Source organism: Onychostoma macrolepis, chromosome 10, assembly GCF_012432095.1.
Source record: "Onychostoma macrolepis isolate SWU-2019 chromosome 10, ASM1243209v1, whole genome shotgun sequence".
In the NCBI taxonomy this organism is placed as follows: Eukaryota; Metazoa; Chordata; class Actinopteri; order Cypriniformes; family Cyprinidae; genus Onychostoma; species Onychostoma macrolepis.
Genome location: NC_081164.1, coordinates 17,484,834 through 17,510,990, shown reverse-complemented (window position 1 = coordinate 17,510,990; position 26,157 = coordinate 17,484,834). Strand labels below are relative to the sequence as shown.

Here is a 26,157-nt window from a genome sequence, read left to right as displayed (position 1 = left end):
ATCTAGACATTTGGAAACTTACCGGCAAAGAGGCTCCACAAGGTCTTTGTCAAGAAAGTCATGGTCCCTCTTGACGGAAGATATTTCAATGGGAAACTGGGAATCTGTTGGCGGAGACAGAAAGCAGATCACTTCTCTATCCTGTTCAAAAAGTTTAATGTAACCAATATATTCAGAGTGAGTGATCACGAAAGTTCACATATTGATCAAGTGCATGTTATTTATTGTTATTTTCATGCAAAGGCTAATCAAAAACACAAATTAAAATGGAAAGTGATTAATACAAAACAGAGAGATAACTGGATAAAACTCTCTCAGTTCATCTATCCAGACATCTGCGGAGGTTCTGCAGAGGATCACACAGACCCACAGCAGCTGTGGCGTAATTCTTATAAATCAAATGCAATCTCTGGCAGACGCTCCTTCACTGATTACATTATACACAGCAGACTGGCTCTGAAACTGAACCAGAGGTTATCGCATAACTCCCTCGATTCGACTCAAACAAATGCAAGTAATTAGCAAAAAGAAGGAAAAACTGATAAAGATGTGCACTAAGGTGTTTTCCCATTGGAATCTGGGAGATCTCTATTTATGTTATAATGGCATAATGACCTCACAAGGCCAAACAGAGCTTCTTCCATTTTATGATTTTCTCATGAGAGCCAAGCTCTGAATTTACACGGAATTAAATATAGAACTGTTGACATTTTATCACTCATTGACGTAAAGTATCATAAGGAGGAGTCAAGGGAACAGAGAGAGAGCAGCAGAGAGAATAGTATCCTCTCGACCCCTCTGCTGGCCTGGGCGGAAGACTGAGGCAAAGGCCTGTATTTTCCCGTCAGTGATAATGAAGACTTTTTCCCATGACCTCTTCCTCCCTTTGGATAGAAACTCTAGCCTGCAAATAGCTCGCCGCGGCCCTAAAATGACTAGAAAAGATAAAGAGAGGGAGGACAAAAATGTGCTGACAAATGAAGCACACAGCTGTGCAAATGCATTTTTTATTCCATATGTCTGAAACGGAAAATCAAGAATAATTCAGCTGATCACTGCTTGGCTTCGGTCCGCCCGGCTGAGGTGGGATGGGATAGGTGTGATCTCAAGCTCAAAGCAACAGCCAGCTCTCTTCTCTCTTTCGTCCTGCTGCATTCCTGATTTTTTACCGTCACTTAACCTCACAGCTGCAGCCACACTGCAGACATTTGTTGAGGCCAATGAATCAACGAGTGATTCTTTGACATCTGTGTGTATGTTTATAGATATGAATCCCATTTCTTACCCTCATAAAGTTGGGCATACTGTGGGAATCCCGCCGCCCTCAGCCAGTCGCATGCCTCCTTTGCCTCGATTTCTGAAAATAAACAATGACATGATTCTTCAAAAGTTTATTAATCAATTTCAACCTGATCACACACACATTCGTGTTCAGATTTATTCATAATTCTAACTAGCTATTGGCCTCAATAAAGCAAAAACATGTATTGCAATGTAACTGCAATATTGCATATGCAATATAATGTATTTACTGACACTAAAATTGTGTGTACAGATATAAACACACACACACACACACACACACACACACACACACATATATATATATATATATATATATATATATATATATATATATATATATATATATATATATATATACACATATATACCTATGCCTATAGTTATTTAAAGACATTAAAGATTAGAAAATGTAAAAGAAAAATGAAGAATGGGATTCCTTATGTGTGTGGGGTTTTATTGTCTCTTTTTCTGTTTTGTCTGGATCCTTTTACACCACATTTCATTGAGAAAGATCCACAAGAGATGAAAAAAGAGAGTAAAAACAAAGCGTCTCTCAAAATAAGCCATCATAAAAGCGGACGGGTCAGGAAATGACCTCACCACAATCTGACAATTATATCCTTTTCTTACAGGATTCTCCACATACTTGAGCTAAATTACACATTTGCTGAACGGAAACCACTCACAGTCTGCAGAAATCTCCCTCTGAATTCACCACTGAACACTTAACATTTGCTACATACAGCGCTCGCAACCTAATATGAAGAAAAAGTCAAACAGTGGTTCTTACACTTACTGGTTGTTCTCATCACTTCATCATGAAGAAGAAACATGTGTGTCCCACAGATCTGAGCATCCCTTTTTCTCCAAGGTCTCTAAAAGTCCAAAATCTGGTTCATACAGCATACGGTCCAGTTGTGTCCACAGCTGCCTCAGATAGCTGCCTGCTCCTCCTCTGCCCTGTCCCTTCTGTCCTCTCTCGCTTGCTCTAGAACATCCTCCCTCTGACTGATGTGCTCATCCTCACAGTCTTTAGGCCTGCCTTCATCCTGTTCCTCAAGTCTCTCTCTTTGTACTTTTCTGAGCAAACCCCATAACACCCTAACAACTAGGGCTGGATTTTTACACAAATTTCACAATTCAATTAGAATCGGATTCTCAAGCTTTCGATTCTATTTGATTCAATTCGAAATCAATTATTATGGATATATATCAGATACAGTACATGCCAAATTTTCTCAAGGGAAAAAAAAATCTCTCAACTAATGCTGTAAAATATAAATGAGAGTCATTTGGTACTACATTACTATAATATTGATGGTTAAAATGAACTAATTTGTATACAAATGCTTAAATTACACTCAATTAAGTTTTTTTTTTTTTTTTAATTAAGCATGTCAGGCGGAGATTTCAAAATAGGGGCGAGGTCCTGTCGGGGTATGGGCGTGTTTGTTTGGGTGCTTTCAAATATCAACATCGTTTGGCAAAAATCGCTTAGTGCACCTTTAAATGGTGGCTGTCATAAAAATGGACAGATTTATTCAAACATAAATTTAACACTAAAGAACAGTAAAAAATTATAATTAATATGTTATAAGGTGCATATATATGACTAGCAAGTTTGTTACCGAATATTTTTTTTTTCATGACGTTACATGACGTCTTTTCACGGTTGAAACACTGATTGAGCTATACAGGATACGGATTTCAGTAAGTTGCACTCTTTCTTTTAACATACCTTCGGATGTTAATTCATGTTTATTTCATGCCGAAACTGGTATTAAAGCGGAGGCGATGATCAGTTCACGTGCATTTCGCTTTTCTTGAACAGAAGCACTACAGCAATCTACCACTCCACATCAAACAGCGGCAAACGTTATTATTTGAATACTGCAATAAAATGGACAGAATTTGAAATCGGAGACTTTGTTTCATATCAAAAGTAACAAAGCACAAAGCTTATTGCTAATTTATTGGATGGGAGGTGTGCTACAATGTTCCGTTCATTATCTGAAAACAGGCTAGACTAATTGATTTTTGAGATTTAAGAATCGATATCGTTTCATAAATATGAGAATCGATTAAAATCAAGAAATCTATTTTTTTTACCCAGCCCTATTGTTATAGCAGCAAACCTTTGTATTCATATAGAAACAACCTGGCAAATAACCACAACATTCTAGCAACAGAGGCAATAAGCAAAAACCACTCACATTTTCTTCAAAATATCTTTATACAGCGAGGAATGAATGAACTCACATGGAGCCACGGTTCCAACTTCTATGAAATATATTAAGTGGTCAATAAGGGGAACTGAAAAGCCCATAATTCTCTCTCTCTGTGTTCCTTCATTCAGCTGAGATGATGAAAGATGTCTATGTGTGCTATTGAGTAGAGCTGGCAGATAATGCCGATATTAACTGACAGAAGCTGTTACGCTTCAAAAACTAGGCACAAAATCTGTTTTGAAACATGTGGATGTGTCATCAAATACATTTGTAGAAGACAAATATGTTGATGCCTAAATCCCTTTCTGGTGTTTTTTATTCTTTTTGTTTCCGATCTGACATTGTCATTCCTCAGTTTGGCCCGTTCCTGGCGGCAGGACAGGAATTCCTCACACTTTGGTCTGCAGCACAATCCCCAGTGATTAGCTCTCCCCTGAGGGGTATGAATTACTGATTTACAATAATACCACTGACAAACACAAAGTCCAAGTCTGAGAGACACAAATTCCCTTCACAGAACACTCATGTGTCATATAAATGTCATTTCCTCTGCTACTCTAAAGTATGCACTAAAGGGACACATTATGGAAAATAAGACTGTTCTTGCTCTTTGAACAGTTAATACTATGTAAACATATGCTAACTTTCACAACGCATAGCTCATTCGTAAAACAGCTCATTCAGAATCAGTACAGTTATGTCACAACCTTGAGCAGATTAACATATGAATGCCCAAATAAAGTAACACATCAACTACTATTTAACAACTTACAACATACGTGTATAAAAATAGCATCTTTACTATTTAATGCATCTCTAATGAAAGTCACATATGAAATCCTTGTATGTTACCACCAAAAAACTGTTAAGTACTAGTTCTGCATGTTTAGCGTTCAGAATCACACTCACACATGGAAGCAATTAGAGAAAGACACGATGGGGCCTTTTTACAGTGCAAACACTGCTATCAAGAAACAGTGCTCAGTGGGGGCAGCCAAGCATGCTGTCACAGGCAGGAAAAGCCCCCCGTGTCACTGCTGTGGATGTTTGTTCTGTTTTAATGGTTTGTTTGTTTGTTTCATTGACAGAGTTAAATAAAGCTTTGGGCTTTCGGATCGCACAAGGAGTCGATTATCAAACGACAGGTTCATGCAAGCGACGGAGGAATTTAAAGTGTAATGCTGTGTAATTACGGGCATTAGCGTGCATAAAACATGACATTACATGAGTTTTTATGAGCATTTGTGTTGGTCTTAAACGTACTGAAGTATGATTAAAAAAGTGAATCATATTGCTGATGAAAGTAAAAAATACATGATATATATTTAATACATGTCTCTTCTCTTGTAATATTTAGAAAAATGAATCAGTCAACAAACACTATTAAAAAAAAGTCATCTTAAATAAAAATATAATATCTTGCATGTCCAAATCTGTTTTACACTAAAATATACAACTGTTTAAAAGTTTGGGGTTACTTTTAGAAAGAAATTAATGCTTTTATTCTGTAAAGAATCATCAAAAGTGAAAGTAAAGACTTTTACATTGTTACAAAACAACTCAAAAATATTAAGTAGCACAACCGTTTTCAACATTGATAATAAGAAATGTTTCTTGAGAAGCAAATCAGCATCTTAAAATGATTTCTGAATGATCGTTTGACTCTAAAGCCTGGAGTAATGGCTGATAAAAATTCAGCTTTGCCATCCCAGGAATAAATTGCATTTGAAAATACATTAACATAGAAAACAGTTATTTTAAATTGTAATATTTCTCAACATACTACTGTTTTTAACAGTAATTTTTGATCAAATAAATACAGCTTAACTGAGCATAAGAGACTTCTTTCGAAAGCGTATGCATGTTAGTGTATGTCCAATTGTAGATGTAAAATACATTTTATTTTGATTTTAAACATTTACATTAAAAACATGATTTTTTAAAAAAATATTTAATTTACAGTTGGTTAACCTCAACTTCCTGCTCGCCTTCAATATATATATATATATATATATAAAAACTTGCACTGTTCTCAGATCATCTAATGAAGCCCTCAAATGAAGCCCAACCACTGGGCTTGTTTTGCAGAACATTAAAGAGACTCTGGGACCTTCTAAAGCTCAGAGGGGATTCTGGGTAGGCCTGAATCCAAGGCATGGGAATAAAGAACTGCTGTGAAGTCATGAGTTTAATTAACACATTCCGCTAATATCTAATGTCCCCCGCCAACAACCAAAGGACCAAACCAACACAAAAGGTCCCCAAAACAATAAACCTCAACATAACCTAAAGCAAAGCAGCATGCAGAACATGAGTCAGCCAAAGTCACACACTCAACACAAACAACGTGATAAAAAAAATGTCACACAAACAAACACACAGGGATCACCTCTGCATAGCGTTACGCTGCTATGGCATCTAATCCCAGCAGTCAGGACACGCGGCCCCTCATGACCCAGGCATTCCTGATCACCTCGACGTGACAACAGGCAGTGCGCCATGAGAGAGAGCAGCAGGCACGGATGCCACGCAGAGCCTGGATGCCACGGGGCGCGGGGCACAATCAAAGACATTCTTGTTTTGATTGAGCAGGCAAGACCTCTGATTATATAAGAACACAGGTCCTGTGTCCTTAAAAGTCACCTCAGCCCACAAATGACTCTCTCAGGTTTTTACATTCTTTCAGTTTTTTCCTCTGCTCCCACTTACTACTTTAGTTCTGGTTATTCCTGCTTTAAAAGTCAAAAAAGGAGACTCAGAGCCAAGAATGAGAACATTTCCGTGCATTTTCTTTTTAAAGTAACCGAGAAACTATGTTCTATGAAGAAACTGGAAGCAGGTTTTGTTAGGGAGGGAGACCAATGTGATATTTCTAACAATACCATAATTCTGTAGTTGATATCAGTTTTACAATTTCAATGCCACAGTAAAACTAGCATGCTACTGAACACAATTCTGTATTTAAAAAGTTATTAATATAGAATATAATTGCTAACAAAATCAATTCACACCAGAGATGTTAACTATAAAGTTTAATAATCGTTACAAAAAAAGGAAGTCCACACTACAACTATAACAATAACGACACAGAGGAAATGATACAGTTGGAATCACTTTCAGAATTATTTTTTTCAGCTGATGAATGATAAAAACACTGACAGCTTATATACCCGACAATAAAGGTGCTGCATGTAATTTATTTTTACTTTATCAAAACAGGAAAATATCATTTCTGCAGATATTTAGTAAACATGCTACATTCACATACTTGTTTCTGTGAAAAACAATGCTACATCCATTTATTCTATTTTTGAAATGTGTGTTCCATGTCAGAATGTCTGTCTGTTTCCCACTGCCAATAGTATTTCAACACCTTGGGTTGCCAGTTGGTGGAAAACACAGTATATTGTGGCCATGGAAGTCAACAAACAAACTGGATCTGAGATCATAGTTTGTACCTGATCTAAGTTTTACTCAATGACCAAGAGGGATATTAAAATGTGGATAAATCAACTAATCAGTTAAGGCTTGTAGCCCTTCAATGTCAAAATCGCTCGTTCCTGTTGTGTATCCTCAATCTGGCAACCCGCCTGAGCTTTGAGTCTGAGGAGGACGTGGCGGGAGAAACAACTCTCTCCAATAGTTTGAATTTGGACTGCAGTATTTCAACTGCTTGCTGTCAATATTACATACAGCACCTTTAAATTGTATTTAAAGCAACAGACAAAACTGTGGCACACACTTATAATAAGCAAAGTGGTTATGTGTCTTAGTGTGTTCTCAGTATGAACAGACCTTTGAAGTATTTCTCAATTACCTTATATATATATATATATATTACTTAGTGCATGAGGAAAACCCCTCTTTAAACAGCCTTAAGTCATGTAGTGCAATTGAAATGTTAAATGCAGGATGACATGATTTGCTTGTAGTGTCTTGCCCTAAGCTAAATCCTCAAACACACAGCATTAGGGATTGCAGAGTATGTATGTGCAGTCTCAATCTTTGTGATACTGTTCGGTTTTGTTATGTATTATTAATGCAAGTACTACAGCACATTCAAATCTGTATCTCATTCTGAATCACACATGTTTGACAGTAATCCCATTAGGTCATGTATCAGCAGAGCAGTCCTGCTGTGTTCTTAAGAGCTCCGAAACACCCACACCTGTACAGCACAGACATCAGTCCACACTGCCTGTGGAAAAACACTTACATTACTCTCACACTAACGAACACTTAATGAATTCATTCAAATGTTCAATCAAAATCCACACCAGACAGTTAAACCAATAACTCTAGTGACATTTAGTTTACAGTCAAGGTGAACTACAACATATTTTACTTCCATAATGTAATGTATTCCTCAATTCCTATTGAGGAAAAAAAAACTAATGTTACTGCTCTATGGAAACTATCAGTTGTGTCAATGAAGGCTAGTTGTGTTTGCATATGCTTTGGTGTCTATGAGTGTGTGTTTTAAACAGTGTGAACTCAACTCTCAGACCACCAAGGCAGTAAAACTATGATCCTTTTTGAGCTTTGTAATGCACACTCTCCCACAAACATTCAGCCTCTGTCTACTCTTCATCTCAGCTATTTCCACCACAACACACACATCTCTCCCATGGGTTTTCTCCAGACAGTTCCTGTATTGCTCATCAGAGCATGCAGATTTAACACACACACATGCACACCAATACTTATGGACCAGTGCCATTTTCCCACACATGCTAAAGTGATTTGACATCCATCCACTGGGATCATAAGGAAGTTTCTTGTTTAACTAAACATGACTCTTAAATTCCTTCAGTATGGGCCATGTCCTCCATACTCAAACTCAGTCATAAGAAAGAAAAAAAGTCCTTAAACATCTCATTTTTTTCTCTAGCAAATGGATAATTTTGCTTAAGTATCAGAAAACCAAGTGATTTTAGGAGAAACAGCAGAGACAAAGTCAATAAACATAAGTAACACATAAGAGCATGATTTCCTCCAAAAAATAAAATAAAACAAACAGAGAGTTAAAAACAACAATTAAACAAAACATGTTTAACTAAATATATATATATATATCTTTTTATAACTTTAATTTTAAGCTTTTTAAAATGACCAAATGGCATGCTGTATATCATAAAGTTAAAAAAAGAGCCATTTGGGCTTCAGAGTAATTTGAAGATGCAGATTCTGGTACCTCTAGGCATCGGCAGACGGCTGTGTGTTATGGGTAAGATCTTAAAACCATAGTTGAGTTTCCGTCAAACATTCAGCATGATTTATTCTGTCCGTCTTTTAGAAGATCCTGTTCCAGCACCGCTACTCTTTGCTACTGAGTTCAGCTGTATGTTTCTCTTTCTCTACACTTCACCTCCTGACTGTAAGGCTTATGTGCCAGTCCCTCTTCTGCCCTCCCCTTCAGTCTCTAAACAGCTGGAGTATGTACAGTCTTCAGCCCCCCGTCCCCCTCCTCACCCGTGAGCATGTGAGAAAATGAGCATGTGCTGCTACCTTCAGGGCACCATCGATCATATGCACACACACAAACACACAGCTGGAGATGCAACCTGACGGAATGCCTGTTCCCAGACAATAACAAAATTTGGTCAACTGCTAGGACAAATCTCTCTCTATATATATAATACTATATAAAACAATATATAATTATTATAGTGATACATTAAAATCCAAATGTAATACATTTCTGAAACTACCCAACATGTGCCAATCCAATCATATGCAGAAGCATAAATTAACATTGTTTCAATTTATTTGGACCAAACATTTGATACAAATAAATTGGAATGTTTTGAATTGATAATAATATTTTATTCATTCGTTTTGACTTTAGCACTGTACAAATGACCATTTAAATTAAGTCAGCATGAAATAAAAATGTACCTAATTTAAGATCTGTTGCAACTTCTGTTTCATCACAACTCGCATGTTCATTAAAATATATAGCTGTCTTTATATTTTAGAGATTCCTTCACAAGGGCATGATGATATTTGAGAATCTTTGGCATCAAAAAGTTTGAGAACCCCCACTTTAAGGAACTGTTTTATAGTCTGTTATTGTCTTTTTCTCTCTTTCTTGTGCAGTCGAGCGGTGAAACGATAGGAGGAGGAATAACACTGGAGAAGAATGGTTCACAAAAGAATAACAAGTAAGTAGAAAGAGAGACTGCTGTGTGTGTGAGAGAGAGATACCAGAGGGTCAAGTGTGGGCTAAGTGGCTCTGGGCACACTCCCCAGAGTCCTCACACATTCCCTTCTGGGAACACGACGAGGCTGCACGTGTGAGGCTGTGTGTGTGTGTGTGTGTGTGTGTGTGTGTGTGTGTGTGTGAGATGGGAAGAAAGACAGCAGTGGCAGACAGAGGAATGCAGGAATCATATGGCATGAGAGAATCAGCAGTCAGAACTGAAAGAATAACAATCCATTAAACAGCAGTTTACTTTTCATTGGACAACTGCTAAAATTTAGGCTGATAGATTTTATGGGTTTTTGGAAATTTGTGAGCAATGAAAAACATGCAACATCAAAATTAATGGCCGGTGAAAATCACCTGTCCAATCGAATAAGGTACCTGATTTCAGATATCAGTCGTGTCTGTTGAACCAATGGTAAGAATGTGTCAAATTATAATACTCATGCGTTAGTTCAAACAGTTTGGGTAATACTAATACTGATCCTAGCTTTAATAAACATCACTAGTGATAAATACTATTCTCTGTGATTCACATGTATGACCATACCTCTTTTAAGCAACAGAGGGCAACCAAGAGCAAGGGAAAAAATACAAAAACCAAAGGCAAAAAATCCACACACCAAACAAAATGCAAATTCAAGGTCCTTTGAACAAAAATTTATTCCTGAAGAATTACATGAAGGTGACAACAAAAAAGTGACTGTGCACACACACACAAAAAGCAAACGTTTCAGTCCTTGCTGAACTATCTTCAGCATCTTTAGCACCAAAGATAGTGTCAGCCCACTGAAATCTCAAACTAAATAAAAACCGGACGGCTTAGTATCACCCTATCTTTTTAAAACAAATGCCTTAAATGCAAATATCAGTGGAGATCCACAAAAATAGTACACACAAAAAGGTACAAATGCTGTCACTGGGGCAATACCCTTTCCAAAGGTACTAATACCCTGTTGAAAAAAAACAGCATATGCTGGTTATGTATGTTTTGAAGCATGCCAGCTGGTTTGAGCTGGTTTAAGCTGGTCCAAGCTGGTCCATGGTCATGAGCTGTTTTAAGCTGGCCCTGAGCTGGTTATAAACTGGTTCAACAGGGTATGTTCCATTAAGATACTAATAGGAGTATGTGCACCTGAGGTACTAAGGTACTTTAAGGTACTGAGGTACTTTTACAGGTAAAAGGTGTGCCTTTTGAAAAGATACTGCTCCCAGTGACAGTTTTTTGTACTTTTTTTTTTTCCTGAATGCAGAACCACCATAGTGCTTGATTATGATTAGTCTTCTTCATGATGCTTTTCACACAATTCAATTACTCAATTTACTGAATCTACAGAAGTTCTGCCTTAATTTGATTAATAATCTTTCTACAGCTTGCAAAGCCTGCGCTGCATTTAAATCCCTAACATACAGCTTTTTTTGTATAGTTTTTTAAATCTTTTAATCTTTTTTTTATCCTGCTACATACTTTGACTTTGCTTTATGATAAAATGTACGCTTTAAAAAAAATGTATGATTCAAGTTTTAAAATCTTCTTTGACTTACAGTACATTAATACAGTACAGTTCAGCATTCAAAATCTATTTGCCAGTAATGACGTTGTACAATACAATGATGTTATAATGGCCTGGATCCATTCTCCTCTGACTTTCTTCTCCTTCTTTGAGTCATTTTAATACAATATGCTGCCTTGCAACTTATTGCAATACTTTCAGGAAATTCCATTCAAATCTAGTACAAAGTACCACCACCCTCTTGCCCACCGTATGCTATTCCAAAAAATAGCAGATAGTTCTGCCTTTAGTGTGTCATTGTTTTGATAAATGCTTAGCTGTATGGACAGGAGATGACTGTTGGCTGAACTGAATCACTGGCCCACTGAAGCCCATCCCTACCACTCTGACTGCTGTTGAGCAACCGCACACATGCCACAGCAGCTCATGATATGACAAACGTACATATTCAGCATCCAGGAATCCACCCTGCATACTAAACGATAGTTAGATAATGATACTCATCATGACCCATTTCAAACATATCTATATAATTCTAAAAAATATTTGCTTTTATTTTCTACTGTGTCTAAGAAATGAGGCAAAAATGTATTGTGTAGTTAGGTCTAATATTTCATTATGTATTTGGTGGATTTCCTTATAAAGACACAACCTACGTGCAGTCAGGAATCTGGTATGCTGTACGTGGGTGAAGACTGCTTTTAGGTGAAAAGTATTTTTCTTTCCGATACAAAAATAATTTGAAAGTACTTGGCAAGCTTGTGCATAACTGTCATAGCTGTGAACCACAAATTAAATGAACAATTCACTGAAAAATGATAATTCTACCATAGTTTACTCATTGTTGTTCCAGACCTCTGTTGAATACAAAAGATAATATTGATCGAGAGATGACGCTTATGTGCTAGTTCTTTTTGATGAATTAAAAATGAACAACTCTTTTGAGCTGGTTCTTTTAATGAATAGTTAAAAAAGACTGGGTTGGATCAGTCTGAAACACTGCCCTGTATAATTTACAGCACAGGCAGAGAAAGCAAATTTAACATTCTAACTAAAATATAACATGTGAATCAAAATCAAGTTGAATCAAATCAAATTGAGAGCTTGTGAATAAGAAAAGAGAGTGATTGAGAACCGGAATCAAACCAGATTCAAATCAAATCAGAATCAGAATCAGAATGAGCTTTATTGCCAGGTATGTTTACACATACGAGGAATTTGTTTTCGTGACAGAAGCTTCCACAGTGCAACAGAAGGACAGCGACAGAACAAAAAAAAAACACAGCTAAAAAAAAAAAGAAAAAAAAGAAGAATTAAATAATAGAACAAGTAAATAAGGAATAAAAATATACAAATTGACAATTGTATGTACAGGTATATAACAATAGACAGTTATATGTACAGGTATATTATGTGCAAATTGAAATGTAGACTAAGTATGTGTATTAGATAAATAAGTGTATAAGAGTGTAAATAGTGTGTGTTCCACAATTATTGTCAGGTGTTCATGAGATGGATTGCCTGCAGGAAGAAACTGTTCCTGTGCCTGGCCGTTCTGGTGCTCCGAGCTCTGTAGCGTCGTCCAGACGGCAGCAGTTCAAAGAGGGAGTGTGCTGGATGTGAGGGGTCCAGAGTGATTTTGCCTGCCCTTTTGCTCACTCTGGATGAGTACAGTTCTTGGAGAGTGGGGAGGGTTGAACCAATGACTCGCTCAGCAGTCCGGACTACCCTCTGTAGTCTTCTGAGGTCAGATTTGGTAGCTGAGCTGAACCAGACAGATATTGAAGTGCAGAGGGCGGATTCAATGATGGCGGAGTAGAACTGTTTCAGCAACTCCTGTGGCAGGTTGAATTTCCTCAGCGGGCGAAGGAAGTACAACCTCTGCTGGGCCTTTTTAACAATGGAGTCTATGTGAATGTCCCTACTTCAGGTCCTGGGAGATGGTGGTGCCCAGGAACCTGAATGACTCCACTGTCGTTACAGTGCTATTCATGATGGTGAGTGGGGGGAGAGCAGGGGGGTTTCTCCTGAAGTCCACGATCATCTCCACTGTTTTGAGCGTGTTGAGCTCCAGGTTGTTAAGACTGCACCAGACAGCCAGCTCCTTAACCTCCTGTCTGTAAGCAAACTCATCACTGTCCTGAATGAGGCCGATAAGTGTGGTGTTGTCTGCAAACTTCAGGAGCTTGACAGAGGGGTCTTTAGATGTGCAGTCGTTGGTGTAGAGGAAGAAGAGCGGTGGGGAGAGGACGCAACCCTGGGGGGCGCCAGTGCTGATCGTACTGGTGTTGGATGTGTATTTTCCCAGCCTCACTAGCTGCTGCTTGTCTGTCAGGAAGCTGGTGATCCACTGACAGATGGAGGTGGGCACGGAGAGCTGAGTTAGTTTGGGCAAGAGGAGGTTTGGAATGCTCGTGTTAAAAGCTGAGCTGAAGTCCACAAACAGGATCCTCACATAAGTTCCTGGTCTGTCTAGATGTTGCAGAACATAATGCAGTCCCATGTTGACTGCATCGTCCACAGACCTGTTTGCTCTGTAGGCAAACTCAAGAGGATCCAGTAAGGTCTGAATTTTGATCTGAATTGCAGGTGCGGGGGAGAGGGGGGTTGCTGGAGGTGTTAATGGTTGTGTGGAGAGGTGTTCAGGGGTGTGTGGGGTGTTTTTTCAAACCTGCAGTAGAACTCATTCAGATCGTCTTCCAGTTGTTGATTCTCCACAGTGCTGGGGGATGGTGGGTGATCTTTTTCAGACCTTTCCACACTGATGCTGAGTCACTGGAAGAGAATTGAATCCTTATTTTTTCAGAACAATTCCTCTTTGCCACTCTGATCTCCTTTTCCAGTATGTATTTGGCCTGTTTATACAAGACTTTGTCCCCCTTCCTGTAAGCATCTTCTTTGGCCTGACGGAGCTGTCTGAGTTTTGCAGTGAACCACGATTTGTCGTTGTTGTAGGTTAAATGAGTCCAGGGAACTGTACCATGAAGCTGGATTAGCTGGCAAGTCAGGTAAGTTTCAGTTTAGTTTGCACCAATCCTGGGTTTTAGGTACCATGAAAGTGGCTTGGCTTTTAGCTGCGTTCATTGCCATAGTAACTCACACTCCACAGCTAACCGGTAATGTTCGAGATCTCAAACTGAAAATGGACCAATTAGATGTGAGCAAAGTGACATCTCTGACACAAAAAAGTCACTCCCCAAGTGTCTGTTGCTCCAAATTAAAGGTCACTAGTACTAAAACAAATTGTCTGGTCAAAACCAAAAACTGAGTTATTTTATATGATTTATATAACTATGATTTATATTATTATTCACTAACTAGGACCACGCCACAAACAAGCTATGAAATAGTTTAACAGAGTCTTGGGGAAGAGTAGAGGAGGATGAAGGGGTAGAGGGAATGGGATGATGGTCAGGTTGATCAGGGTATTCTAGTATCTAGAATTGATGGCTCAGAGAGACTCAGAGTGGGGGTACTGTCTCGATCATATATTTAGGTCAGACAATTAGGACCCCCGATGCAACCTGAAAGAAGAAAATGTGGGATAAGGTTGGCTGAATGGATGAGAAAGGGAGGGAAGGGTGGGTTTGAGAGAAAGAGACAAACAGTACGGTCTGAGGCGGACCAATATATGGAGGTTTCGGGGAAATCAGGTGATCGTTTGGGCCGTGGCCCTGCTCCTTGAAACTAATCCTGTAACTCTGAAATTGTTCATCTACCATCATGGTACAGGCCCCTGGTAGGAATGCACATATCCTCACAGAAATTGATATAAGATGTTACAGTCTCTGTGAGCTCGTCCAGATCGGTGGCAGCAGCTTCAAAAACAGTCCAATCAGTGAGAGAGAAACAGGCTTGTAAATCCCGCCCTGCTTCATTAGTCCATCTTTTTACAGTCCTTAATACAGGTTTAGCTGATTTCAGTTTTTGCCTGTAGGTCGGTATAAGATGAACCAAACAGTAATCAGAGAGTCCTAAATCTGCCCGTGGGACAGAGTGATATGCCTCCTTTAATGTTGTGTAACAGTGATCCAATATATTACTGTCTCTGATGGGACATGTGATGTGCTGTCTGTATTTTGGCAGATCACGGGAGAGATTTGCTTTATTAAAGTCCCCGAGAATGATTAAAACAGAGTCTGGGTGTTGTTGTTCTGTGTCTGTGATCAGATCAGGCAGTTTCTGTAAAGCTGAGCTCACGTGCGCTTGCGGTGGAATGCAAACACTCACGAGAATGAATGAGCAAAACTCCCACGGTGAGTAGAAAGGCTTACAGTTAATGAAGAGCGCTTCTAGATCTGAACAGCACATCTTCTTTAACACTGTTACATCTGTACACCACCTTTCATTGATGTAAAAGCATGTCCCGCCGCCGCACGATTTCCCCGTTGATTCTGCGTCGTGGTCCACTCTAAACAGCTGAAAGCTCGGCAGACTTAACGTGCTGTCTAGAATGGCGTCGTTCAGCCAGGTTTCCGTGAAACACAGAGCAGCAGACCAAAATCCGTGCTGTCTGAGTTTCACGAGCGCGCCGGCTCACCTCCCCCGTCCGCGCATCCTGAAGCATCTGAACAGCACCGCTGCTCCGCTGACTACAATGTCCAGCAAAACATCCGAATAATCGAAAATCGGTAAAATATCGGGAGTTATATACTGCTGAATGTCGAGCAATTCGTCTCTGGTGAAACTGATTGCAGGGATATAACTAAAGACAGGACAAACTAACAAAAACATAAAAACAACAACGGACAACGCCACGGAGGCTGCCATGAGCGGCGCCATCTTGGATTTAGAGTTTTGATCTTGGATCTAGAGTCAAATTAACAGCATGTTAATTCAAATCAAATCAAATAGAGAGCTTGTGAAGTGGAATAACTAGTGAGAGCTAGTTGAAAAAAAAAATAAAAAAATCAAGAACTTGTGAATTGTATTCAAATCAAGAGCTTGTAAAACAGATTCAAATCAAACAGAGAGCTTGTGAATCAGAATTGAAACTGATATATTTTGACCTCTCCCTGACAAAAGACCCCTCTAAAAGCATATTTGTGACCCTGGACCACAAAACCAGTCTTAAGTGTCAATTTTTCAAAATTGAGATTTATACATCATCTGAACGCTGAATAAATAAGATTTCCATTGATGTATGGTAGATATTGATATTGTTAGGATCGGACAATATTTGGCCGAGATACAACTATTTGAAAATCTGGAATCTGAGGGTGCAAAAAAATCTAAATATTGAGAAAAATCGCCTTTAAAGTTGTCTAAATTAAGTTATTAGCAATGCATATTACTAATCAAAAATGAATTTTTATATATTTATGATAAGAAATTTATAAAATATATTCATGGAACATGATCTTTACTTAATATCCTAATGATTTTTGGCATAAAAGAAAAATCGATAATTTTGACCCATACAATGTATTTTTAGCTATTGCTACAAATATACCCCAGTGACTTAAGACTGGTTTTGTGGTTCAGGGTCACATTTATGATGGACTGAAGAAAGTGCAAGACATATAATTAAATGGGCTCAAATTAAGATGCTCATATTTCAGTCTTATGGCACTGCCTTCAGTCCACATTTAGCTCAAACCATTTCACAGTGGCAGACCTGCATTATCAAAGTGCTGCGGATGACAGGCACCAGGCCCAGTTTTTGATGGAATGAGGTATTCTTGGACTCGACTCACGGTACAGCTGCTAACACTTAGTCTGCAGTCAGGAAAAAGAAGGTCAGGTCAGAATATAAATCATTTTAAATTAATGATCTTGTCTCCACAGATGCAGGTGAATATATCCTTCAGCATGATATGTATCCACATGCCACAGTCATGACTGGACAAGCCTGTGATTTCACCAGAGCTCCACAGCCGTCCAGACCTCCACGAGCCGAATGACAGAATAACCGACACGCAGTCCAAACATTCCTGCTGCCGCGTGAGCGAGAGAAAGTGTGTGTGTACGCGAGCAGATTCCAAACAAAACTAAAGCTGCCACACACTGCATTTCTATTGACCTCTAAAGCATTTCACTGTCAAAACAAAGCTAAACATCAGTAGTATTATTACAAACATATTTAACAAATCATATATGCTTCTCAGTAATACTTCTTGTTAATGACCAGACAAACCAAAACGAACCACCTAGCTCGACTTCCAAGAAAGCAAAACACTGGTGTTAACCTTTTGAAACAAATACTGCACAGTACACACACAGACGTACACTTGTCATGTGTTGTGCTATCATTCGTTTGAAGCATAAAAGGGTTATTCATTAGTACTGCTGTTGATTTGTGAATAATACTTTGGATTTGGACAGGCTGTTCTCTAGTGCCAGAAACACAAAGACTCTTTACATCTAGAAAACACAAGAAAACTTTGTCTTGTAGCCAGTATTACCATTGAAAACAGATGATCGGCTTAACACGTCAAAGCTGAGAGCAAAGTGCTTCATATTCATGTAAACAAGACCAAAAAATAAAACAAACATCTTTTTGAACACTTAATAACATCTCTGCATCATGTTTGGCTTGAAGGTATCATAAACTTCACAAACATGGAATGTATAACGTCATAAGGAATCACTTTAATATCTCTTTTTCTTTTTTTACTAGACAGCAATGACACTAAACAGAGAGCAATTTTCCTGATTTTATTCCTAACAAAAGACCCTAATAATCTAACATGCGAGTTTCAGAAATCTCAGTAACGTATTAAACTGTGCTCAGATTTGCTGATCTACCAAAGTTTGCAATCAAAAGTCAATCAGATTTCAATATGAACACCTGAGACAAAGTTACAATGCACTGCTGATATAGACAGAAATAATAACCTAAATGCAAAAAAAGATGAGTTCAAACTGTTACCCAAAGCACCTCTCATACCTTGGGATATCTTCTTCAGCAGCTGTTGCCTAGCTATGATACGGGCCAGGCGTAGTCCAGAACGCCTGCGGTGACTGTCCAGTCTGAGGTATATATCTTGAGTCTCTGGAGTCATGCTTCCCAAACACTCACTGTCCATGGATTCATCTAAGAGGTCAGTTAACATCGCGTCCATCTCTCCACTGTCCACAGGTACAGAGGCACTCAGAAGCGCTTCCTCAAACATATCACTTATCCCTCCCTTAACTTTCACGCACACAGTTGAATCTGCGCTGAAAAACACTATAAAGCGTGCTCCTTTTGTCATATAGACCCAAACCCACCTAGGCATCAAGTCAGTTCTGATCTGAGAGCACACTTTCAGCTGCACCACCCACTTCATGGTCGTGTGACCACGACAGGAGCCAATAGGGTTGGGAGGGTAAAAAGCACTGTACGGCCAACTGAACGTCAGCCAAGAACCTGCTTCAGTGTGATTTTAGAGTGTGTTTCTTAAGTACAGTGTGTGTATGTGTGTGTGTATGTGGATGTATCAGCCAAAGAAAAGAAAAATGAATGGTGCACCTGGGGAAAAACACCATCCGACCGACATACCATAGGCTAGAAAAGAAATCTTAAAAGTGAATTGCAGTGGGAAAGAGAGATATTACAGCTGCCAGAAAAAAACAGCAATATCCCCAGAGATCTCAAAGACATCTGCTAAATATTTCAAATCAAAATCGTCTAGAATAACATGCACAGCAAACAGAAAGAAACACTACAGATTATGATAGTAAGCATGATAACTGGTTGAAGTCAAGACACCAAGATGTTTGGCCACCAGGACTGCTCACATTTAATTGGTCTTGGGTGTTATGGAAATATTGGTGCATCAATTAAAGAAAAAAATCAATACTTTGGACACCAATTTTGTATCAAAAGGACCGATTGTACTAATTCGAACTAATAATTTAAATATATTTTGTAGCCTATTTAAAATGAATCATTCTGCAAAAAAAAAAAACTGTAAAATAGAAATTATGCAGGATAGGATTATTGCGCAGATCTGCTGAAAAACAACACAAGATTAAAAGTTAAAACTCATTATGTTCTGTAATTGTTGTTCATGAATCATAGACAAAAATCATTTACAGTTTAAGTTGAAATAAGTAGGTGTGTCCCAATAATTAACATTAAAAAAAACCCTGCCTTTCAAATATATTTGTTAAATTTAAAAAAAAAAATTTATATTGTTCAGAGATACCGAATCAATATCTGCAATTCTGGCCTCAGAAAAGACCTTGTTCCCATGAACTCCACAGAAAACACAGTATCATGTGGCGCTGAAACTGACAGATCCAGACCTGGCCAAGCATTTCTACTGAACTGTGAAAATGAAAGAAAAAAAAACACTTGAATATTTGAAGCTTGCTCGGACAAGCCTGGAAAGATGCTGTTGAAGCACGTGGAGGAGAATCTGACAATGACTGCCATCTGGTGTTCATGGAATGCAATTAGTTTTGAAAAAGTCCTTCATAATTCACTCAGTTCAGCTGAGGACTTCCTTCAGGCTGCATAACCGCTACAGAGTTCAAGACACCCACATAAGGGCTGTGCCAAAATTACCTAAACATGAACTTGATCCATGAAAACAAACCCATGTCATTACGGACATTCACTTATGAGCTAAATCCAGCGCGGGTCAAACAGAGGTGAGTTGTTCATGGTCTAAATCAGGGGGACACTGCTTACAGTAATCCCACGTTTTATCAGAGATTCCACAAATTCTATATCCCCTAAAATCCACGCAACTACAAAACACTGTGATTTTAATATATTCATCTCTATATGCGATGTTTACCCAAAGGATAAAAGGTCTGAGTGTTCTCTGTCTGTACAGCGCTCAGTGAGTCCAGATTGCTTTTAAATGAACTTTTCCTGTCATTTCCTCACTTAAAGCCACAAAGGAGTGAGCAGAGCCTTGCCATTCATGTTATAATGGACTCAGTTCTACTAGAATTACATTATTCCCAAAGGCATTCGAGGAAAGATTCTCCAGCTCAATATAGGTCACTAAAATACTGTAATATACTATTCAAATGCCCCCTCATGACTTCTTAACCAAGTGGATTTTAAATGCAATTTCCAAAAAAGGTACCCATGACTGCTGGAAAAAAAAAAAAAGGTTTTTGACAGAAATCACTTGTCATGTCATTCACAATCCAACAATCATAATCTTTTTCACAAATTTGAACCTGTTTCTCATCACCCTGAACAAATTACATTATTCTCCTAACACTTTGATTTGCAAAAAGCCAATCTTAAAGATTGAAATTCCCTACATGATAGAGCTGATAAAAGACTGTGGAGGACAATAACATAGGTTTAAAGCGAGAAAGAGTTGTATGAGCATGTATGAAAACTATACTTTACTGCTACTGTATACACAAATGTTAAAATGGATGAGAACTATATTATATTACAAACGTATTCAACTACTATTCTATCACGTTAGAAGGAGAACAAACAGAAACATTTAAAAATCCTGAAACGCACTAGAAATAACCATAATACTCCACAATATACCACTTTTGAGTGTGAAGAACATTTAAAATAGGTGAAAAACGTGAGACGGATCGAGTGTCCTGATTAGTTTTTGTGCAGGAATGCAGCGCATTTAATCGAGTTGAGAGCCAGCAGACATCAGCTAATGACATTACGCGCAACTGCGGCTTTACGCGCACAACAGACCGGTGGAGCGCAATGTCAATGTTGATTTTAATTATTTATAGACAGCGCAAGCATTCATCACATGCAAGCTTACTAAAATCCATCCCAATTAAGAGGACACATAATGACCATGACCTAAAAACTTGACCTTCCCCAATCCCCAGGCCCGTATGGCAGTAGGTATATGATTAAATGGACGATGCGTTGTTGTTTATTTGTAAAAGTTGATTCGTGTCCTGCCACTGACCTGCCAGTCGCTTCTCCCGTATGTTTCTCCACAGTAAATCCCAGGCTTTCGACGTGGAGTCGCGCAGCTGCTCGCTGATCGACCGCCGAAGCTGCAGTTTGCTGGACTTTCGCCTCGTTGTCATCGTGAACGGTGACACATATCAGCGCCGCGCCCGGGTTTCCTCGGAGAGGACCGTTGTCCGTTATCCGCCGATCGGACTCGCTCCGGTGCCGCAGTTGTCGTCACTCCACCTGATACGCGGCGCTGCGTCACCTTGCAGCAGGAGAACAGCGAAGCGCGTTTATATTCCGCTCCGACACGAGACTGCATCGGACGCAGAATCCACTCGGATGGGTCTCATGCTCTCTGAGGTTTTCCCGCGTCTCTAATCAGCGCAATATGACAGCGAGAACAGCTGTGTGAACTTTCCAACACTAATGCAATGCAGAGGCGCATGGTTCCTTCACTACAACACAACTGTCTCTCTCTCTCTCTCTCTCTCACTCTCTCTCTCTCTCTCTCTCTCAATCTGTTCCAAGTTCATATAGGAAATACTGACACTGGATATATATATATATATATATATATATATATATCCTAGTGTTTCAATTTGTATAAAAAACATAACTTGGCAACAGAAAGAAAGAAAAGACAATTGAAACTTTCCACTATGAATGGCCAGGAAACAAACAGCTTATTATAGACTTTTTAAAACAAAAATTCAACAGTTATCTCATTATAAAAATATAAAACAATTAGAAATTGTATGCATTTATAGCAGTTAAAACAAGTGACAGCATAACAACTTTGCCTTGACCTAATATTTATAAAAAATGTGTGAAAAATTAGTCTCTTATGCCCATGCACCAAGGCTGCATTTATTTAATCAAAAGAACAGTCAAATATTGTGAAATATTATTACATTTACAATAACTTTTTATTTTAATATATTTTCAAATATAATTTATTCCTGCAAGGGCAAATCTGTATTTTCAGCAGCCATTACTCCAGTCTTCAGTGGCACATGATCCTTCAGAAATCATTCCGATATGTTTATTTGGTGCTCAAGAAACTCTTCTTATTATAAAATAATGTTGAAAACAATTGTGCTGAATGTTTTTGTGAAAACCGTGATACATTGTTTTCAGGATTCTTTGATGAACAGAAAATACAAAAGAACAGCATTTATTTTAAATAGAAAATGTCGGTTTTGATCAGTTTAATATATTCTTTCTGAAAAAAACGTTCCACAATATTTTTAAATTCTGGAGCATATGTCTTTCAATTAAAGTGAGAAAGGTTACTTGCAAAAGTGTAATGTTTAGGGTTAATGGCAACGTATGGTAGCTAAGGCTGTGAAAATATTATTTAATATAATATTTTTAAATTGCAGCATGTCATATTGCATAACACTGCTTACACACACTTACATCAAATATCCAGTTACATATGAAGTCCTGTCTTTCTTTAGTGTGCACATAAACATATACATTCTCCCTCTTACACACACACACACACACATTCCAGTGTCTGTGGGTGTCAGGCATTACACTGGCTCAGCTCCCTCTCAGAGGGGGGTGTTTCAGAGGGAAGTTTAACATTGGAGATTTATGTCAATAGGTTACATTGGTGACATGACTGGCGCGAGGTGTGGAGAGAAAGGGAAAGCCATGAACACAGGGTTAAAGCAGTCAGTCTGATCCACACTTCCATCCTAGGTGGGTCACAGTTAAACCGGATACAGCACTGCAACAGAGCCTGAACCTCCTCAGCACACAAACTGAGAGGAAAAGATTGTTACCACAACTCAAACCTCAAAATAAATGCTAGAGTAACTCTACCCGGTAAACAGTGGCACTGGAGCCAGTCTGGCGCTGAAAGGGTCTCAGCGCCACTGAGGTCTCGCACTTCAAGAAGAAGTGTTAACATTTCTATATACATCCTAGTGAGGTGATTTATGTTTTACACATTTTAGAAGGACAGGGCTGTGAAGAAATTGTATAAAAGCCTGTATTAATCATAAACAACAAAGATAATTTGACCTCACTATGCAACCAAGAATAAGTACAAAAAATTGAAATAAAAAATATAATAAAAGTATTAAAGTAACTTATCAGCCACTATCTGGCCAGTAAAAATTCAAGCGCAAAGTTGTATGAATGTGTAACCTGTGCGTGGCCCCAAACGTCACTCCATGTTAGCGTGGTTATCACACAGCTAAATGCTCATCTGTGTGAAAGAGTGAATTCATATTGAGTCACCAGGGCCCCTCAGGAGACCCTCATGAATATTCATATCAGAGACCCGTGGGCGTCAGAGGGAGTCACTGGCCTTTGGCATCTTGTATTACTTTCTTAAAATCGTTCCGATTGCAAGAACGCATCGCAAAATGTTCTAGAAATATGTCCTTCACTTGTCCCACCAAAATCAGGACAAATCAACCCCCAAATGCCTTACAGAGAGCAGCCAATCACAACAGGAGACCTGTTTTTGTGAGCAAACATGCCATTGAGTGCGGGCGTGTAATGGGATAGAATTAGGACAGACAGACGTTCACAGAATCAATGGGAAACAGGGACTTAAGAATGGCACAATTCTCAGTTGCTGGATAAGGCTAAGGATTTTCCCTCCTTTTTATTTATTTATTTATTTATTTTTAAATACTTGTACTTTAGAGTCACGTTATATAACTTGAATGTTGTGTAAAAGATTAACATAACAGCAAATCATACTTGAAACTAATACATTAAAAGTAAAATAAATAAATTTACCCCATATAAGGTTCACAGATTTCAGGGGGCAAAAGGTCAATTTTCCATTGTCAATGTATAAAGCACAATTCACACAGAGGCCACTTTTAAACCAAATATCTTTCTATTGGTCAGCATGGCGAATCCGTGTGACTAACTTAAACCTGCATCTTTCAAACTCAATCTTTTGCCCTCCATGAAATTCCAAATCATGTGGATTCCTATCGAAATAACTGGATTTTGCCCATGAAAAATGTATCTATTGACGCTGCTGAGGAGAAAGCTGTGCATGTGTGTGTTTTTAGTTTGGGTAAATAATTACAGGGTTGTGGTCGTTCAGTGACGACTGAGGAATGCAGGGCCGCAAGGTCAGATGGACACAGTCATCTTGACAGAGATGGCACATCAAGGCTCATCTCTGTCAAAACATGATCTATAAGGAAATCCCCTTCAAGTTTCCAGTAAATACAACACTATTTCCTTCCTCTCTAGTCTTCTGCAAGCACGCATCACATCTTTTAGATGTCTCTTGGACAAAAATTCGTCCTCAGATTTTCCCCTAATTCCAAACATGCCCAATATCCTACAACTGACGTTTCCCTGCTGTTTCCGAACTTTTGTAGACCCCCTGTTGCTCTGGAATCATTTCCCTCACCACAGTTTAAAAAATGAGGAACATCAAGATTAGGAAGAAGCTGTCTGCCAGATGGTGCTGTTTTCATTGACCTTATTTGTGGGTTTGTGGCTGCTTTTCCTGTGGGGAGTGTTTTAATCTGGGGCCTGATTCATCCGAGGTTCTGAGAGGTGATGAAAATCGTGAAAAACTTGTCCTGTTTTGCAAAAAGAAGAAAATGTGTCTGGTTTGAGGTGTTCGAGGTTGTAAATTCAAAAGTAAAATTCTGACATGATATTCTAATGGTTTAAAAAGTTAATTTTGTTGGCTTTGACTTCTAATGTTTGTTTGTTCTTTTTAAATAAATAAATAAATCTGCCAAAATATTTCCACCCTCTCTCTGACCCTAATTGAACAAGCCATGTTTTGTTGCTGTGCTTTTGGGACTTCTATGTAAACATCCTCTTTTTGCATATGAAATAAGAAAAAACAAGGGCTATTTATATCAACACCTTGTACAGCAAGCAACCATTATTAACAAATCTGTTATGCTAAACCCAAATTACCCAGAAATGCACCCTAGAACAGGAATGATCAGCTTCTTTTAGGGTTTTCTTATGAAAAGACAAATCAGCAACAAGTCCAATGGCATCAGTCTCATCAGCAGCATTTCAACATGGGTAACCTCAACAGAGAGTCAGAAAGCCTGTAAAATGGGTCAGAGGCTGTCTGGAGCCTCGGCCAAGTCCTGCCCTGCCCAGGGTGTCCCATCTTTGGATCTCTCTTCCACAACATAAACACACCAATACATGGTTTCCATCCCTGAATTAGTTTTAATCGTTTCCTAAAGTACTTAATAACGGTGCAAGATTATTATCATAGAAGTGAGGATTACTGGGTCTGAGGGGATGGGCTGGGGCCAAACAATGGCTAATGGACGCAGAGGAAGTGTGTTTATGTGTATGTAAGAGTTTCTACTATCCAGAAGAACCCAGTGTTTGTGTTGGCCACCCAGAGCAACTGTTTTCTCCTGAGGCTGAGAGGGACAAAATATCCTGCTGGATCACATCCCCCTCCTTCTCAAAATCAGCCCCCTCTGGCCTTTTGAACTGTCATTGGTGGATTTCACAGGTGCAGATATATCTATGTATGTATGTATGAATGTATGGGTATTTAGACATCTTTTTTTCTCTGTCTGTGGTATTCCATAATCAGGTCACCCCAAAGCATCCTCTTACACAAATTAAGATAAATGTTGCCCAGTACAGTGCATTACAAAGAACTCATTTAGGCCCATGACACACACACACACACACACACACACACACACACACACACACACACACACACACACACACACACACACACACACACACACACACACACACACACACACACACACACACACACACACACACACACACACACACACACACACACACACACACACATACAAACATATACACAATGTACACATAATCCATTAGAGAATATTACAGCGCCCATTTAAGCATTTACTACACTATGAGATAAAGAGGACATTTAAGCTTGGTCTGCATTTCTAAAGAGGGTTTACTGATGTCTGAACTATAAATAGACAGACAGTCTACTACAGACCACAAGCACAAACACAGCATCAACTACAAAACACTCAGAAAGGGGGCAAAGGCAGATAGAAGAGTGTGTGTTCTGTAAGTGTAAATACTAGATTTCTG

General features: G+C 38.7%; 1 protein-coding gene across 12 annotated transcripts in view; it reads right to left on the bottom strand.

The window, feature by feature from the left end:
- Positions 1-26,157, bottom strand: part of stard13a (StAR-related lipid transfer (START) domain containing 13a) — a 59,257-nt gene that overhangs the window by 14,539 nt on the left and 18,561 nt on the right. For 2 of the 12 annotated variants that reach the window (XM_058788827.1, XM_058788831.1), the window contains 2 exons: positions 1,286-1,357; positions 23-104 (listed from right to left, as the gene is read on the bottom strand). In XM_058788827.1, the coding sequence (XP_058644810.1) occupies positions 23-104; positions 1,286-1,357 (154 nt within the window). Of the gene's footprint in view, positions 1-22; positions 1,199-1,285; positions 1,358-2,095; positions 7,305-8,727; positions 8,900-18,141; positions 18,475-21,097; positions 21,530-26,157 lie in introns of those variants that run through there. The other 10 variants (XM_058788829.1, XM_058788835.1, XM_058788828.1 and 7 more) reach the window with 10 other exon arrangements.